Source organism: Pelobates fuscus, chromosome 5 (genome assembly GCF_036172605.1).
Source record: "Pelobates fuscus isolate aPelFus1 chromosome 5, aPelFus1.pri, whole genome shotgun sequence".
Taxonomy (NCBI): Eukaryota; Metazoa; Chordata; class Amphibia; order Anura; family Pelobatidae; genus Pelobates; species Pelobates fuscus.
Genome location: NC_086321.1, coordinates 327,415,797 through 327,435,248, shown reverse-complemented (window position 1 = coordinate 327,435,248; position 19,452 = coordinate 327,415,797). Strand labels below are relative to the sequence as shown.

The 19,452-nt window shown below is 42.7% G+C and overlaps 1 protein-coding gene across 1 annotated transcript in view; it reads left to right on the top strand.

Moving 5' to 3' along the window:
* The first annotated feature begins 7,853 nt into the window (after window positions 1–7,853).
* Window positions 7,854–19,452, top strand: part of HNRNPM (heterogeneous nuclear ribonucleoprotein M) — a 30,078-nt gene continuing 18,479 nt past the window's right edge. The window contains exons 1-3 of the mRNA XM_063455655.1: window positions 7,854–8,034; window positions 14,584–14,741; window positions 19,166–19,218. Of these exons, the coding sequence (XP_063311725.1) occupies window positions 7,913–8,034; window positions 14,584–14,741; window positions 19,166–19,218 (333 nt within the window). The 5' untranslated portion in view covers window positions 7,854–7,912. The remainder of the gene's footprint in view (window positions 8,035–14,583; window positions 14,742–19,165; window positions 19,219–19,452) is intronic.

Here is a 19,452-nt window from a genome sequence, read left to right as displayed (position 1 = left end):
GATCTGCTGTAACTTGCCAAGAATCAACTGCTGCTGGTTTAACCCTGGAGTGATGTATCCACGGAGTCACTTCGGCTACTTTTATCGCTGTAGGGGTAGACAAAAGAACAACATAAGGACCTCTCCACTTGGGCCCTAACGGTACATTATTCCACTCTTTAATCCACACTTGATCTCCTGGATGGTAACTATGAACTGGGGGATAAATATTCACAGGTAATCTATCTTGTACCCATTTCTGTACCTCCTCCATAGTCTTACCCAACTCTACAACCTGCTGCCGGGTAATTCCTTCTCCCAACTGACTCAAGTCCCCCCTTAAGTTACCAAGTACGGGAGGTGGTCGCCCATACATGATTTCAAAAGGAGAGAGGCCCATCCTTCTGGTAGGGGTACTGCGGATTCGCAATAGAGCTATGGGTAAGAGAACGTTCCACTTAAGTTGGGTTTCCTGACACATTTTTGCCAACTGGTTCTTAATAGTTCTATTCATTCTCTCTACCTTACCAGAACTCTGGGGTCTATATGCCGTATGAAGCCTCCACTTTATACCAAGCATATGAGTCAGTTGTTGTAGGCACTGGTGAACAAAAGCTGGACCATTGTCCGATCCTATAGAGCAGGGTAGTCCATATCGGGGTATTATTTCTCGTAACAGGAATCTCACAACTTCTCCTGCTTTCTCAGTACGAGTAGGACATGCTTCTACCCAGCCTGAATAGGTGCACACAATTACCAGCAGGTAACGATGTCCACCCGATTTAGGCATCACTGTAAAGTCTATTTGTAGATCGGACATGGGGAGTCCCCCCATAAACTGGACTCCTGGTGGCTTTACAGGTCCTTGTCTTGCATTATTTTTAGCACACGTTACACATCTTCGTACAATGGCCTGAGTCAAGTTGGACAATCTTGGTATGTAGAAATGTTTTCTGAGAGATTCTTCTGTACTGTCTCTCCCAGAATGTGTCCCGTTGTGATAGTTTTGGACAATTTCTACCGCTAGTGATGCTGGTATGACTATTCTTCCATCTTCTAGCTGATACCATTTGTTCTCCAAATACTTTCCTGGTTCAGTCTTTAACCACTCCTCTTCTTGAGCTGTATAAACTGGAGTCCATTGAGACAGTGGGGTTGGTATTAGAGCAGCTATATGCCCTACATACTCCTGTCTTCCTGATTCAGCGGCACGCTTAGCTGTACTGTCTGCCATCCGATTTCCCTTGGTTACATCACCATCTCCTCTCAGATGCGCTCGACAATGTATGATACCGACTTCTTTCGGCTCCCACACTGCTTCCAATAGTTGTAGGATTTCAGCTGCATATTTGATTTCTTTGCCTTCTGAATTCAGTAGTCCTCTTTCTTTATACAAAGCTCCGTGGGCATGAGTGGTTAAAAACGCATACTTGGAGTCCGTGTAGATGTTCACTCTTAAACCTTCAGCCAATTGTAACGCTCGTGTCAGTGCTATCAATTCTGCCTTTTGTGCTGATGTTCCTTTCGCCAGTGGCCGAGCTTCTATCACCTTGTCTATTGTTGTTACTGCATATCCTGCATAGCGGATCCCTTCTTTCACATAACTACTGCCGTCGGTGTAATATTGAACATCGGGGTTCTGGATGGGAAAATCACGAAGATCTGGTCTACTTGAAAATACTTCATCCATTACTTCCAAACAATCATGTTGACTTTCAGTAGGTTGTGGCAAAAGGGTAGCTGGATTTAAGGTATTTACAGTCTCTAAATGCACTCTTGGGTTTTCACACAACATTGCTTGATACTTGGTCATACGGCTATTACTAAACCAATGATTTCCTTTGTAATCCAACAACGTCTGTACTGCATGTGGGACTCGTACATAAAGTTCTTGACCCAGAGTGAGTTTATCGGCTTCAGCTACTAGCAGGGCGGCTGCAGCTACGGCTCTTAGACAAGGTGGAAGTCCACTGGCCACTGCATCCAGTTGCTTAGACATGTAGGCAACAGGTCTTTGCCATGATCCCAAGTACTGTGTCAATACCCCCACAGCCATTCTTCTTTGCTCATGTACATACAGGTAGAATGGTCGTGTGTGATCAGGTAGACCTAATGCTGGGGCACTCATCAAAGCCTTCTTCACATCTTCAAATGCCGTTTGCTGTTCTTGAGTCCATAAGAAGGGGTCGTGCTCTGTACCTTTGATAGCTGCATACAGAGGTTTTGCCAGTATCGCGTAGCTGGGAATCCATATCCTACAGAAGCCTGCTGCCCCCAAGAATTCTCGCACTTGTCTTCTATTCTTGGGTATCGGTATTTGGCACACAGCTTCTTTTCTCTCTGGCCCCATAATTCTTTGACCTTCAGAGATATGGAATCCCAGATATTTGACAGTTGGCAAACACAACTGAGCCTTCTTTCTAGACACCTTGTATCCTGCCTTCCAGAGAATGTGTAGTAGATCGTGCGTTGCTTGCTGACATATTTCTTTTGTAACTGCTGCTATCAACAAGTCATCTACATACTGTAACAATACACACTCTCCTGGGATAGACTCGAAATCCAGTAGATCTTGACTTAGAGCTGAACCAAATAGGGTAGGTGAATTTTTAAACCCTTGGGGCAGTCTTGTCCAGGTCATTTGGCGTTTTGAGCCCGTTACAGCGTTTTCCCATTGGAAAGCGAAGATACATTGACTTTCTGCGGCAATTCGGAGGCAAAAGAAGGCATCTTTGAGGTCTAAGACTGTAAAATAGGTAGCCCCGCCCGGAATTAAAGCAAGCAGGTTATATGGATTGGGCACAACTGGATGTATACTAACAACCGCATCATTGACTGCTCTCAAGTCCTGCACAGGTCGATACTCATCTGTACCGGGCTTTTGAACAGGCAGCAATGGGGTGTTCCAGGGGGAAGTACAGAATTTTAGGATACCATACCGTATGAACTTATCCAGATAAGATTGGATGTTCTTCTTAGCCTTCTGCGGGATGTGATATTGTCTTAGGCTCACTGGATAAACCCCAAGTTTTAGTTCGATTTTAATAGGTGGAATATTGCGGGCCAGTCCTGGTGAGTTGTTCTCTGCCCAAACTCCTGGTATGTTGAATAAGGATTCATCACTCCTAGGGTTTTGGATAGTCAACGCTGTATAAAGTCGCCACTCTTCTTCCTTTGGTACGGATAATGTCATAATACCTGAAGGTCCATTAAACTTTAAGGATGTTGTTCCATTTGGTAGGAACGTAATCTACGCTTGTAATTTAGATAGCATATCACGTCCCAGCAATTGGACTGGACATTCAGGCATATAAAGGAATTGATGTTTTACTACGTGGCCTCCCAATGTACAGAGTCGACTTTTAAGAACCGGTTTTTCAGCACTTCTTCCAGTTGCTCCTATCACAGTAATAGTCCTTCCAGATGGAGGAGCAACTAGATTAGTCACCACTGAATGTTCAGCACCAGTGTCGATCATGAACGCACTCCTTTTTCCCCCTATTGATACATCGACCATAGGCTCCGCTCGACCAAGGGGGATGGAGCCCGGTCGGTATCAATAGTCCTCCATGACCGTGTCAGCCAATCCTACAAAGTCCCTACCTTCTCTATCGCGGGGCCTTTGCGCTGCTGGAAAATATCTGTCTTCCCTAACACTTCCTCTGTTCCCATTGCTCCCTCTATTACCATTACTCCCTCCGGGGCCTCCTCTACCTCTCGCTCTGCCTCTAAAGTTTCCATAACCTGTCCTAGGTCTGTCTCTCTCAGACTGTTCTCTTCGCGGACACTCATTTCTCCAATGCCCTTCTTCCCTACAGTATGCGCACTGATTTCTACTTAGAGGTTCCTCATTCCACTTATTATCGCCTCTATCTGGGCCCCGTCTATCTACGCCTGCGATTGCTACCGCTAGCATATCTGCCTTTCTACGCATCTTGCGCTCTTCCTCTTTCTTACTTTCTGTTTCCCTATTCATATAAACCTTATTCGCTACCTCCATTAGTTGGGTGATAGACATACCTGCAAACCTTTCTAACTTTTGTAGCTTGCGCTTAATATCTCCGTAAGCTTGGCTGACAAAGGCGGAGTTCACCATTCGGGAATTATCTGCGTCTTCCGGATTAAAGGGGGTATACAAGCGGTATGCCTCCAATAATCGGTCATAAAAGACACTGGGCGCTTCATCACTTTTCTGAATCACCTCAACTGTCTTCGACATATTAATGGATTTCTTTCCTCCTGCTTTCATGCCAGCAATTATAGCGTCTCTATAGGCTCTGAGTTGAACCATATCAGCACCATTTACGTTCCAATCGGGATCGGTGTTGGGATAATGTGTTGCGGCCCATGCTGCTGGATTAGCTTGGTTCAAAGTACGGGCTTTATCCTCTAACGCTTTAATGGCTGCTTGATTAATTCTTGTCCTTTCCTCATTGTTAAACAAAGTCATTAATAACTGCTGGCAATCAGCCCATGTCGGGTTATGTGTCTGTACTATTGAGGTGAACAGATCAGTCATAGCTTGTGGTTTCTCAGTATACGAGGAATTGTGGGTCTTCCAGTTTAAGAGATCGGTTGTCGTGAATGGAACATATACGAAGACTGGGTCAGCATGTGCCATTTGACCTGCGGCATCGATATAGGCTGACCCGGGATTCAGACGAAGAGGCATCTGATAGTGCTTTAATTGTTGGGTACCGGTCAGTTGTCGGGTTTGTATGGGGCTACGTAGAGGGGCGTCAGTTAGAGGTTCCGGTCGGGGAGAGATAGGGCATGAGGATGTGGGAGCTTGGTTTTGGGAAAAGGTAGTGAATAGAACACTTCGAGTCGAGCTAGAAGAAGCTTGACCGGAAGTCTGAAGTGGCGCCAAATCAGGATATTCAGACCTAATGGGGGTTGGCTCTGATTCCGGAAGGGGAGATTTAGTACGAGAGGGGGTGGATCCTGTACTGGAGGAGGAAGCGGAAGTGGATAAGGGCAATGAGGGGAGGGTTGCAGGACTTCCTGCACTTGCGTCACTTCCTCTTAAAGGAAAGTAAGGGGGCGGCAAAGGGATCTTGGACTCAGGGGGCGTGTCCAAAATGGGCCTAACACCAGTCCTAGTGGACAAACAAGTTCTAGCCACCATGAGGCGACATTGCTCCTCGTGGCATGTCTGAATCCATTTTGGCGAGTCATTTACGACCTGTCTCCAACAATCAATATAAGGAAACTGGCCGTAAAGTTCAGGCCTACCTGATACAGCCACGTGTAAGCGCTGTACCAGAGTTGGATCCAAACTGCCACGTGGCGGCCATGCCGCAACCAAAGTAGGCCACTCCCTAGTACACAAAGTGACCAAACGTACAGGAGACATTTTAACCCCAAAATCACAAGTTTTGAATCCCTTTTTAAAATTCTTCACCATACAACCTAAGGGATCCGCAATCGTTGACTGCGACGCACCCATACTTAACAATGGAACGTCGTCGACAACGAATACTATACACGCGTACTATTCAACAGTCACACCCGTTTCCTCTGGCAACAGCACCACGTGGTACGGTTACCAAGTGAAACGTACACAATAACACAATAAACACTCAGGGAATTCCCATACACACACAGCTGTTACACCAGTCACTATATAATCAATATTATGCCCTTTGGCGAAACTATACAGTCACCCACGCTATAATTCTCTATATATGAATTACCCGTCTATAACACACCCCAGTAACATCGTCTTTTACAAATAGCGGTTACAGTACGGTTAGCATAGGTCAAAGCACAAGTTAAGGTCACAATACAATTATTAGTGGTTATGGTGTTAAACATGCAATGGACGACAGTGATTAGTACTTATATACAGTGTCAGTAAATATACAGGGTTATGGTACCGTGCACTATAATACAGCAACACACTATTAACACTCTCGCTAGACGGCTGAGCTCACGCTATCTAACAAGATATACACTTTACTAAAATATTTTTAACACATTTACAATTCCCAACTAAACTATTGGCCAGTACCTTGAATGGACTACCTAAAAACAATCTACATACGTTTTGGTTAGCCACACTGCCCAAGCACCACATATAGTCGAGCTAGAGGACCGAATTTACACAGACGCCTCTTAGTCGATAACTATCAAAAGTCTAGTGGGTTCCAAATTTACACGCCTTCCCACTTAGCCCAGATAGGTTGAGAGCTAGCGAACCGAATTTACACAGACGCCGCTTAGTCTCCCGGTCCCTCCGACCTAGCGAACAAAATATACACCCTAGAACGCTAGTCTAGACAAGACACCGGTGTCCGGCTAGGGCTATTTACACCAGAGCCCCGCCTGACTAACAAAATCAAACGGTCTGACTAAAGAGCGTTCGATCGAGCGGTGCGCCTTCGCTCCTTCCCTCCGACAGAGGGGGCAGATACACAGATTCAAACCCCTTTGGGCCTACCGCACAATCGGTATACCCCTAGTGGGTTCTGCCGTCTAAAACAGCAGTTGTCTTACCTCCTCGTTCCTGAACCTGAGTTCACACTCATCGACGGGGACACCCCAGCACTTCTTACGTAGAGGCCGATGATCTCCTGGACAACAGACCAGTGGCGCCGAGACGAAGGGAGGTCCACGCAGAAGTTCAGGGGTGCAGCCGTAGAGAACGTGGGCAAAGATAGACCGTCTCACGCCTCTGCCTCTCAGCTACCGTTGAACGATGAGCTTCCCGGCCAATGCACCAAATGATACCGGAGAAACTGACGGAAGCGAAGCACAGAGAGATGGACACAGGTTTCTTCAGGAAGGAAGAGATTCTTTATTGGATCACCGATCGGGACTCAGAGGGACTAATGTCACCAAAATACAGCAAGTTCTGAGCCCCGGACAATAGTGCAGGCTCCTTATATAGGCACATAACTCCTCCCATATTAAGCTCCACCCGCACATTCTCTTGACCAATCAACACAAATAAGAATTAACTTCCTGCTTGACCGCATGGCCTGTCCAGCACAATGGAGGAGGGGAATACTACATCCTGTATCCTTGCACATGCTCCGTACACTACTGATCGTATCTTGCCTCGTGCAACCAACTGATCGATACGTCAGCATATGCACGTACACATGCCACGTGGTAATCTCGGCCTACTAAATTTATTTTTACCGAGATTCCACCACAGGGGTTATACCCAGTAAATTGTTAAATCAACGGACTACTCCTTTACATTTGAAATTAACATTGAATCCTGACAATTCTCACTTTAGTCAAGTGAATAATCCTGTCTGAGTTGTAGGGAATATCTGAATTGCAAAAGTTTGGCTTAAGTAGTAAACTGTAATTATAGCCGTGTTGGAGATTTTCTTCCCCAGATATGCCATTTTGCCATACAAAGTTTTAATTCACAACAATTTGTTATTTGGTGAATAACCCTATTTTACCAAACCTAGGGGTTGAGATTATTTACACAGTGCATTAGCCATGCACACGAAGACTGTACCATATATTTCTCTCCATGGATAGCACAGAAGCTCTATGGCAAAATACAATAAATTCGGACTCTTTTTATACTAGGAAAAATCAGATTCCTGGGCTCACAAGAACAGGGTTTCATTCCCTACAGTGAGAATTCCAGGTGAATTCCAAATTTAAGGTCATTATAGGCAAACTGTGACACTTATCTCAGCCAGCTATGGTTTTATTTGGCTATTCTGACTTTTAATTTTTAAATTCACTTTGACATTTCCCTTTAGTGCCTGGCCCACTGAAAGCTGCACCTTTGGTTTAATCATGGCCGCCGCAGCAGCGAGGCACCATGGGAGAGAGGAGGGCTTTAAGAGCTGTGACGCGCTTACGTGGCTTCCCGTCATGCACCGGGGCAGTACATATAATCGCTTCCTCGGCGCTCGCTCGGCTCCATTTTACACAAAGATCCCCCACAAGTGGAGACAAGATGGCGTCCAGCGCTCTGATCAAAGTGAAGATCCAGAGGAGCATACCGGCCAAAGGCGATGAAGGATCCGTCGAGGGTTCAGCGGGCAGCAACGGGGCTGTGGAGGAGAGCAAGGAGTCAAGGTGAGCTGGTCGCGCGCGAGCCTCGGTGTTTCCTGAATCGCTGGCCGGCCTCGGTGTTTCCTGAATCGCTGGCCGGCCTCGGTGTTTCCTGAATCGCTGGCCGGCCTCGGTGTTTCCTGAATCGCTGGCCGGCCTCGGTGTTTCCTGAATCGCTGGCCGGCCTCGGTGTTTCCTGAATCGCTGGCCGGCCTCGGTGTTTCCTGAATCGCTGGCCGGCCTCGGTGTTTCCTGAATCGCTGGCCGGCCTCGGTGTTTCCTGAATCGCTGGCCGGCCTCGGTGTTTCCTGAATCGCTGGCCGGCCTCGGTGTTTCCTGAATCGCTGGCCGGCCTCGGTGTTTCCTGAATCGCTGGCCGGCCTCACAGGGAGAGGGCGGGCTCTGCTACACGTGTGGGGGATTCTCCATTATTATTATTTATTTAGCTGTCGCAGTGTATGAATGAATGGTTGTCTGGTGTGTTGGCCTAGCATTTTATTATAGAAGGGCTGATAGATACATGTATTTTATTTATTTTTAGCGTTATATTAAGCTACGTATGAAAGGGCTGAAGGCTTTTTATTATTTTGTTAGGGCTTATATGTGTAACAAAATGACCAGATTGAACCTGGGAGCAAGCAGCTTAATGTAACACCTACAGCAAGAACACATCCATTTTTTTATTGATATTTAAAGGCACTGTATAACTGGTGATGGAACTTGCAAGATGGGTTTCAGCTTCATTGATCCGGATTATTTAGATTTATTTATTTTTTGAACAATGCTTGGTCCTTCATAGGAGTTAGGCATGCAGCAATGGATTTAACATTTAATTTAAAATACTTTGACAATTGCAGGTGTGGAATGTTAAAGTTGTTCACTTGCTATATACCTCCTGTGCTCTCTTAAAGGTTTGCTTGCTTTCCATAGCTGTATATTGTGGACACATATACAGCTTTGCTTATGTCACAGAAATCAATGTGTTCCACGTGTAATGAATTGCTGAGCATAACTTATTATTCTTCTAATATTAGGACTTGCTGGTGAATGTGTTTACTGCACATTTGGTCATTGTTGGCATTGTTAATCAATATAACACTAATGAAATGCTAAGGGCAGTGATTTGTGGAAGTCTGTTAACTTGGTTAACGTTTCTAAGTGTTGGTCTTGGTGGTACTAGGTAACCGCATGGTTTGTTGTGCTTTTTATTGCAAATGTGCTTCTGATCCTTCAACCACCAGAACAACTTTTTGCTTTAAGGGACACTATAGGAACTAGAACTACAGCTTAATGTTGTTTTGGTGTCTACAGTCTGTCCTTGCAGACTTCTTAACCCCTTAAGGACAGAGCTTCATAAGCTTGTCTTTCACTTAATGACAACAGCATTTTTTGCTGTTTGTGTTCAACTGCAATTTGCATTTTACTAACTTATTGCACCGACTCATATTATATACCGTTTTTAAAGGACCGAAAGGGCTTTAATTTGATGTAACATATATACATAAATGCTTATTGATTATAAAAAAAATGAAAAATTTGGAGTTTTTGCAATAATAATGTGTGCACAATTAGTGCAGGTTAAGGAAAGTAATTAAAAATAAATGCATTTAGTTGTTCTGATTTACAGAATATATAATGTGTCTGGGATTTTAAGGTTTTTTTTTTTGGTAGTTACAGGTCACAAAACACAAGGAGTAAAATAAACTTTTAATGTGGAGCGATTTTTAGAATTTGGTATGTTTGTCTTGTAAGCTTAATAGCCATAAAAGAAAACAAAATTGCCACACAAAAGTATATATTTATATAAAGTAGACACTACAGGCTATTTACCTAAGGTTGTTTTGACACTTTCTACATAGCCATTTTACCGCCAACCTCTGCTAAATTATGGAGTAAAATTGTGTTTTGGGGGGATTTTGGCACACAAACTTATAACAAAGAACTTCTCGTGTGTATTTTGTAAAGTTGGTGTGTGCTATTCCTGTACAAAGTTTTATTATGTGTTCAGTTACTTCTGCTGAGTACAACGGTACCCCCATTGTATGTCTTGCGCACTATTTCGTGAAGCTACAGTGCCATATAGGAGACCTGTCCTTTTCAGTATTCACAGTCGAATTTTGAGACAGATTTAATGAGCCTATGCTTCCATTTGGGGTATTATAGTAGTTTGACTGTTCAAAAACCCCCACAAAGGCCTACCATTTGTAAAAGTAGACACCCCAGGGTATCTCATAAGGTGCATATTGTGCCTTAACATGCCCCCATTATTTCACCAATATATGCCAAAGTATGTGGTAAAAAAATATTTGGGGCATTTTTTTTTACATACGGATTGCATTTTTGCTGGGCATTTTGTATATTTCATGTGCCACTAAGTTCAAAACCCCCACATTATGCTCCGTCTTCTGAGTAAAAAGACACCCCCAATGAATGTCTTTGGCACTATTTCGTGAAGCTACAGTGCCATATAGGAGACCAAGCCATATCAGTTTTTACCGAACTTTGAATTTTGACGCTGGGCCTATGTGCAATTTCCAAGCATCTTTGCAGGTTTTAAATTCAAACTACCCCACAAAGGCCTACCATTTCTTAAAGTAGACACCCCCGGGTATTTCAAAAGGCATATTTTGAACCTTAGCGTGGGATCATTTTTCCGCTAGCTTGTACCAGGTGTAGTGGTAATAAGCGTTTTTTTTCTGCCTTTTTGACACACAGTGAGTTTGCACAGTATATTTTGCAAACCTTATTGTGCTACGACTGTATAATACTTCATATGTTGCTCCGCTATGTGGTCTGAGTACAGCAATACCCCCGTATGTACCTTTGCCAGGTAAATGTGGATGTTGAAGGGGCACATTTGAGACACAGCCATTCAGGTTTTTTTCTAACTTTGAAGTTTTACGCTGTGTCCATGTTCCAATTTGGAGAAGTTTAGATGGTTGGTTATTGAAACTTCCGCACAAACACATACTATTTATTAAAGAATACACCCTGGGGTTAATTCAAAAGGCATATTTTGAACCTTGGCGCGGGATCATTTTTTCTCTAGTTTGTTCCAGGTGTAGTGGTAATGAGCGTTTTTTTTTTTTTTTTTAAATTCTTTATTTTTGTAGTGCATGTTATAACAAAAGAGCTTGCACAGCCACGACAGCATGGGCAAGTACAATAATGACAGTAGAGACAGACATCATCATGGCAGTTGTGAAACAGCACACATTTTTTAAGTAAATGAGATCTATATGTTTACAGTGTATGTTCTCGTTTAGTTTAAGTGTGTTAGTAAAATTAATATAACAGGCTAGTTCCACATGTCTAGGCAGGAAATCACGTTTACATGAGTTAAAGAGGCTAGCTAGGCATGTGGGTAAAGTCTCAGTAAAGTGTCGCTGTACGCAGTATTGTTGCATGAGTGAGGAGTCACAGATCTGGGTCACTGTCATAGGTCTGCAGTACGAAGGAGAATAACAATGCTAAACACAAATCTAGTTAAGTAGAAGATGACAGTGGGTTACATGTAAGGTTAGCGTGGAGCTCCTCTAATAAGTGTTAAACAGTAGCTTGAACTAAATAATACGTTTTAAACAGTAGCTTGAACTAAATAATACGTTTTAAACAGTAGTTGAACCAGGTGGGTGGCTATATATATCATGAGGGAAACTATCTGGTGAGACCGTTCTATAGTCTAACACGTTTTTCTGCTCGACACATTTTAAACTGCAGTATGGTATGTTAAGTACATGTGTCTGCACAGTTGGGATGGAGTGAACTAACGCCACAACAGCGTATATCAAGATCAGTACACGTTAGACAGTGGCATGAGAACATGCACATTTGAGTTTTTTGTCCCGCTTAGCTGAACATTTATAACATCTAAGTGAAAGTATAGGAGGCAAATAATAATGAAAAACAAACGATTTTTAAAGCTTAATATTGCTGAATTGGTCATTCTAATGCAGCTAGCACTTTACATCAGATTACCTACCATCTAAATTATTTATCTAGCTTCTAATGGGGCTGCTATATTTTTACAAGCTAGTTTTGTAACTGGGCTTCACGCGGATTGTAGATTAGCTAACTAGGCTGTATGATCATTGCCTTAGGTTGCTGCATATTTGTAAATAGTTAAGCACACATGTCGACTGGACAGGATAAGCAGTATGTCAAAATAAGAGTCATAATTTTAAACTAAAAGTCATAATAGTAGGTAACGTAACTGAGGCTAAGGCATAGATTAATATTTCTTCCTTTTTTCCGTCTTTGTCCCTAAAAAAAAAAAAGGTTATCAATCACCTATGGTCTAAGCTAACATACAGCTGAGATATTGGAAAAAACATATACGCTTTCATGCTGTTATATTTTTATGCCGCTGAGCCAGCAGTCGGTGTCCCTGTTCAGTGACTTGTCTTGTCCTGCAGCCATGTCACAGAGTCCAAAAATTTAGCCGATGCCCTTGCTAGGCTTCTGTATGACATACGTGTAGTGTCCATTGCGTTGAGCCGTGTCTCGAGTGTTGCCTTTCTGAGCCCATCTCACGGTGCCTCGAGGCCTGTTGCCCTCACGCTGGAAGTCGGTTCTGATTGTACCTCGTGGGGTGAGCAGCCGCACAGACCCTCTTGCTGCCGCCATGACGGTGTTGAGTTGGGTTCTGTTACACTGGTTCTGGTTGCCCGCACATGGGGCTTGTGTGGTAGTCCCAGGTTTGCGTGTTAGCAGGTAGGGACGTACGTCAGGTGGACATGGCGTCCTTTCTCGCCGGGAGGACTGCTGGAGTCTGCGTTGCCGGATCGCCGCTTTGGAGGCTCGGGGTATGCACCTGTAGTGGCTGCGTCGTGCTGCCGGTCTGATCCATGAGGCCACTAGTGTTTCTGCCTGGCGGTATGTTGATCCCCGGCTGTGCAGCATGTCCCATAGCCTGGTGCAGAGCCAGTCAAGGTTGTCATGTTGCGGTGTAAGTGGATTGGGGTGGGTGCTCCGTTTTTGAGGTCTGTGCCAGGCGGCCATTTTGGTAGAGCTCTGGTGGCCTGAAGACCCTGCATGCTGTATCGCTCGATTGTCCGCTGTTTGGTCTGATCGATTGGTCCAGCGGGGACCGGGATATCCCCCACCGGTCCAAAGGGGGGGGGTAGTCCGCTGTGCTGTCGCTTAATTGCCCCGGCGCCGAGGGGAGCGGCCGTCTTCACCCAGGCCCAGTAGGCCGCAGACTCATCTTTGCTTTCCCAGCTCCGGCGGGCCCCGGGGTGGTGTCTTTCTGGTTTGCGATGTCCCCCAAATATGAGAGGTGCACCCTCGAGGTTCCTTGGGCCTTATGGCCGCTGTAATTTTCCCTTTTTCAGCCCGTCGAGCAGGAGCACACTTCAGACGCGTCTGCTCGTCTCGGTGTCCAGGCTCCGCCCCGTGGTAATGAGCGTTTTTAAATGTATTTTTTAACTTTTTAAAATGCTGTCAGAGCGGGCACATGAACTGGGACAGCCGGATCCGGTGCTCCCGGTCTGCCTCTAATACAGAGGCAGACCGGAGCACCATTAACCCCGCGATCGCCGCAATTGCGGCGATCTGGGGTTCATTTTAACGGATGAGGTCCGTCACTCGTCGTTAAGGGGTTAATGTAAAGGAGGAAAGGCAGTGTTTACATTACTGCTTCCTGAATCGGTGCTGCTATGATGCTCAGAGTTTGTGTAGTGAGTGTATATAGTGAATGCAGAGTGTTTGTGTAGTGTGAGTGTATATAGTGAATGCAGAGTGTTTGTGTAGTGTGAGTGTATATAGTGAATGCAGAGTGTTTGTGTAGTGTGAGTGTATATAGTGAATGCAGAGTGTTTGTGTAGTGTGAGTGTATATAGTGAATGCAGAGTGTTTGTGTAGTGTGAATGCAGAGTGTTGTGTGGGCTGCTTTTTATTTATTTTTTATAAATATTACATTTTGTTTTAGTCCCCCCTCCCTGCTTCTTACCTGGCCAGGGATGGGAAGATGGCATTCCCTGGTGGTCCAGTGGCATGGACTGTGCAGAGGGGGCCCAGCACACTCTTACCTTCCCAGAAGCTCTCCTATCTAACTCTCGTGGATGGTGTGCCACATGGAGCGTTGCCATGGAAGCCCGTGGCAACGCTCTGACTGCCACAGGGCTCGCGCAAGTTAGACAGGGGAGCTGCTGGGAAGGTAAGTAAGAGTATGCTGGGCACCCCAGGAGCCTGATTGCAGCCCTGGTCTGCAGTATCGATATCTTTATTGGCCGATACCGATATTGCTGAAAGTACAGAATATCGGTCAGACCGATAATCAGTCGATCCCTAATTGGAAGGATACCAGGACACTCCAGGTTCCATATCCATAACTGTGCTGTAGTGGTTATGGTGTTTAGTATGATCCTTTAATGGAGTTCTCCATTGAAAATCTATTTATTCATTGTATAATAGATACACCTCTAAAGAAACCATGGTTGTTTATGATTTTTGTGCATGTTTTGGGATATATGAACAAATAGGTTGCAGATGTGGTATGTGCAAGCCTCCCCTATTTTCCCAGCGCAGACTTATAACTTGTCTTATGTGTCAAATGAACAAATTATTTTTCAGTGATTCAGGACAGCAGAATGATAAGCGCAAGGAGAAGACCGTAAAGAAAACAAGTCGCTTTGAACCCTATAATCCACAGAAACGGTATAGAGCATTCATCTCCAATATTCCCTTTGATGTCAAGTGGCAGTCGCTGAAAGATCTAGTAAAGGAAAAAGGTAATGGTCATCATGCAGACTTGGATTGCTGCCTTAATTATTTTTCACCTCTCCTGCCTGGAACTCTGTGTTTCAGCTTTGACGTGTTGTTGACTGGCACTTTATTGTGCCCTGATTTTCGGCATCGGTTAAATTATACATCTGCGTTAGAAGGTGGTGGCTATGTGTTTAAAGTTTGGTAAAGATGCCTTTATTTTAACAATATCTGTAGAGGCTAGTGATTAACTTTCTATAATGAGCCTCTTGCTTGTATTATGTTAAGCACATGACCATAATGTGGCTTACATTTTCAAATTCATTGTAATTTGGTTGTTTATACAGTCTCAATTTGCTCTTTGCTCCTTTGACTACTTTATGCACATGGTAAATATTTCCTTGGTAATTCACTCTAGTAGTAAAATGAGCACCTGTCCATGTGAAAATGCCTTTGGCTTTCATACTGGAATACAGGACAGATCTGAAAATTAGCTTGGGTATAAAAAATTTTGTCACTGAACTGACACAAAGGTATGTTTTTCTTTTTACTGTGTTCATAAATGTTTGTAGTGGGCTCACCTGTTGTGTGATGGCTGTTAGTTTGACTGTGCATCTTGTGACATGGTTGTGGTTAGCTGCTCAGCGGCTTAGGGTCCAAATTTAATAGGTGAAGTGCATCAAATGACTTCATTATAAGCCTCCAGTTGAAACTCTGCTCCTTAAATTCCAGTCATGTGTATTCTCTGATGTATAATTTTTGTCTGCTTTTTGAGAAGTTGTATTCAAGTTGCTGTAGTAATATTCTCCCAGGTCAAATTTTAGTTTTGAAATCTCTAATCTTCTACTACCAATGCGAAACGAGGCTGGCCTTAATATTGGACTAAATGTTAAAGATAAAGAGTTTGTGGTCTAAGCTTGAGACACGTCTGTGTTCATCCATTTGATCAGTTCTAAAAACAAAATCACTTATTAGATCCTTATCTTTGGGATCGTTAATTTAATATTGATACATTTAAATTGTATGTTTTTAAATCCAAAAGTAGAGCTGGTGTTATTGAACTGTAGTTGGTGCCTCCTATTTTTTTTTCTTCCATTGGTATTGAATATAACATGCTGTATCTTCAGACTGGTTCTCACAGGCTGTGTATGTAATCCTGTTAGGATCTGTCTATGCCTCTTGGTAATTTATTCAAATTGGGATTTGTCAGGATCTTGTTTAAAAGTGTGCAGTGCAACCCCTCTTCCCTCCATGATCTTATTACTTTTGTTAATGCTTCTACACAAATGTAATGGGTTTTTTTTTGTGTGTGTAAATTGATTTGCCTTTATCCAGTATATTTTGATGCTGGGAAATATTTCATGAAGACCAGATAGCTGGTTTTTATTTTAACTATAAATAAACCACTGGGCTTTCATTCTTCATGTTATGCAAATTCTTGCTTTAAATGTATTCTCTAAGCACCAAAAACAACTTAATTTTTTTTGGTGTACAGATCATTCCCCTGCAGTGTCATTGCTATATACTCTACAATTTAGGAGTTAAAAGAACACGAAAACATTCAGAATACATGTTCTTATTCATTATGGTTTACTGTCCATGTCCCCATGACTGAGCCTATGTCTCCTGCAAGGTATTGGAGGAGGCAAGTTCTCATCTGCCGATGTCCAATCCATTGCTCTTCATAGAAGAGCATTGGTGATGCATGTGTCCTATTGGGGCTTTTGCATCAGAATTGCCTCTAGTGGTTGTCCGTATGATAGCCACTACAGAAGGTTTTATCCCTTCCATGTAAGCATAGTAGTTACTTTAAATGACACTATAGGTACCCATGTATCTCAATGGAGTGGTCTGTGTGCCATGTACTTGTAGTTTATGCAGTCCTAGCCTCACCTGCTGTGCCTGTAACTTGTATAGCCTTTCTACACACATCCTGTAATTGCAGATCTAATTTTAAAACTTCCTTTATTACACTTTTTTTTTTTTTTTTTTTTAATATATCTTTAATAGCCTTCAGGAGCCCCATTAGTGTGATTTAAAGGGTTTCTCCATGCAACACGACCATTTCAGTAACTTTAAGTGATCATGGTGTCTGGAGTCTGTATGTGCATAGTTTTGCTCTGAAGCACTGCACATACATATATTAAAGGGACTCCATACTCACCAGAAAAAAACAAATACAATAAGCTATAGTTCTGGTGACTATAATCATTCCCTTCCGTCTTTTTGCAGTAAACACGGTCTTTTCAGAGAAAATGCAGTGTTTACATTACAGCCTAGGAACACCTCCACTGGCCACTCTTCATATGGCTACTAGAGGTGCTTCCTGGGACAGCTCTTCCTAGTGTGCAGCACTGCCATTTAGTGTCTCTACTCTTGGCAACGAGACATTAAATGTTCCTCATAAAGCTGCATTGATTCATTATGAGGAGATGCTGATTGGCCAGGGTTTTGGCCTGTGCTGGCTCTGCCTCCTTGACCGTCTGAGCCAATCCAATGCTTTTCTAAGGGCTTTGATCAACACCTCTGTCAGCCAAACAGGCAGAGCCAGTAGCAGAATGGAATAAAAGTAAGATTTTACTATATTTAGGTCAGCCAGGGGGACTAGAAGGTGTTTTAACACTATATAGGGTCAGGTATGCAAGATCGCTGCAGGATTGGCATCTGGCTACTGCTGCTCTTCAGCTGGCTGTAATGGTTATGATGGTTGGAGTAACCATTTAAAGTTCAATTAGCAGAGCAGAAGGTGAGAAATTCTAAAGTAAAACACCATGTGCTCTAAGAAACTTTAAAGTTAAATCATTTTTCCAAGGTTGTGTGATTCACACCTTGGGTGGCTGGGTTTACATAAACAAGTCCTTTAACTCCTAAATAGCAGAGAACGAAGTAGTGAGTCTGCAGGGGCATGATCTGTATACTAAAACTGTTGTAAGTTAGTTTTGTTTTTTTAGTTTTTTTATGCTTGGCGTTTCTCTTTAAATCGGTTTTGAAGGCTCCTCTTCAGGGCTGTCTTATTACTGAACAACTTCTTTACATACTTTATTACAATAGTTACTCTTGCATTTTTGTGTTGCACAGAAACTATTTAGGATTGCGATAAATGTAATTACTTTATGCTCCCTTGCTGTTATAAAGGTTCTAGGGAAAGCAATTGTCAGTCTGCGTTGCTGATTTTAAACCTTTCCTAGCTTTCAACGCACTTTGTATACATTTTTTAAAACAAATCACATTTTAAATGTGACTGTACACAAAGCTGCGCTAAGATATTGTTTTGGAAAATAGACCCCATGTCTCACAACCTGTTCGTAATACTGCTTTGGTGCAGATATAATGGCTTGATACATTGTGAAAATAGCAGCTATCTCCATAGTTGGATTTCCTTTTGTATTTTGTATTTTTTCTTGTGGCCTATTTACAGTATGCTACGTTATCTAAAATGGAGGATACGTTCCAATGGATAATTCTCTAAAATGATTTTTGTATCTGATAACTTGTGAGTTTTATCTCATCCATCCTCAACAGCATAGTCTGTTACCAACATATATTTATTTTTTTTGGCCATCACATGAAGTTGTAGATGCTAAATGTAAAGATATACTTTTCTGACTGCTGACGTCATGTTGTCGGGAGCGGGAGATTAGTGCTAACTTTTCGAGTGAAGAAGGTAGAGTAAAAAGTGTTAAACCTTGTTGTTGGAAGTTTTAAATCAATTAAAGTAATTTCAGTTTTTAGGTCTGTCAGTAAATGTGAAATTTTTGGCTCTAACTAAATGCCACTGGGTTTGGATTTTTAATTCTTGCTGATTACATTTGCTCTTTGCATTTTTTTTTTTTTACCCCCAGTTAATGCAGAATCGAACACTTGTGCAGTTATATATATATATTTTTTTTTACCTCAAAATGTTCTATTTCAGATCTTATGTTTGTTTCATGTTTCAGAATCATTTTTGGTATTTATTTAAACTTTTAAGGAAACTTTCTTCCTCATGAAGGGTTTTTTTTTTTTTTTTTTTGAGTGCCAAGTGGTTACTACTAATTGTCCAGTGAGTAAATTGGTCATGGCACATATGTTTATCAAAAACTGGTACTTTAGATCCAAAATTTACGTTATTTGTTGTCGTGCAATAAAGGATTTTTTCCAACCACAAAGTCCTAAGACTGCATGTTTTTTTTGTAATGGCAATTTTCAAATTTGAAATACATGGTTTGCTTATATGCATATAACGAGTCCATTGTACATGGCAAAGAATAGCCTTTGTAAGTGGATTTGGAGGATTATAAGCTAAAATTGCTCAAGTTGCCTGCACACTTTTATACCTTGCTGGTCTAGTGAAGTCTCCGGCCTTTCTCAGAGGCTCTTTCTGAAGGTTGTCGATGATTTGTTCTAAATTCCCATTATTTTCTTGGCTTTTCTCCTATGGTATATGTGTCGTCTGGAAACTGATTTGTAGTTGGTGAGGTAACATACGTGGAGCTCTTAATGGACGATGAAGGAAAGTCAAGGGTAAGTCACTGTGAGATCCCCCTTTCTACGGATTTATGAGTTCCCGTGTTAAAAATGTGGGCGCCGATATCTTGGGAGACTAGGTTTTGTATAACTAAACCTGGCAGTGTCTGGGTGGGAATTCTTGGCAAGATCTTTAACCTTTGTGCAAGATCTGAAGGAATTTTTAGTTGGATGTAATGGTTTTGAATCTATGGAGCAGAAAATAGAAAGTGTCCTTTTAAGATTTCCTTT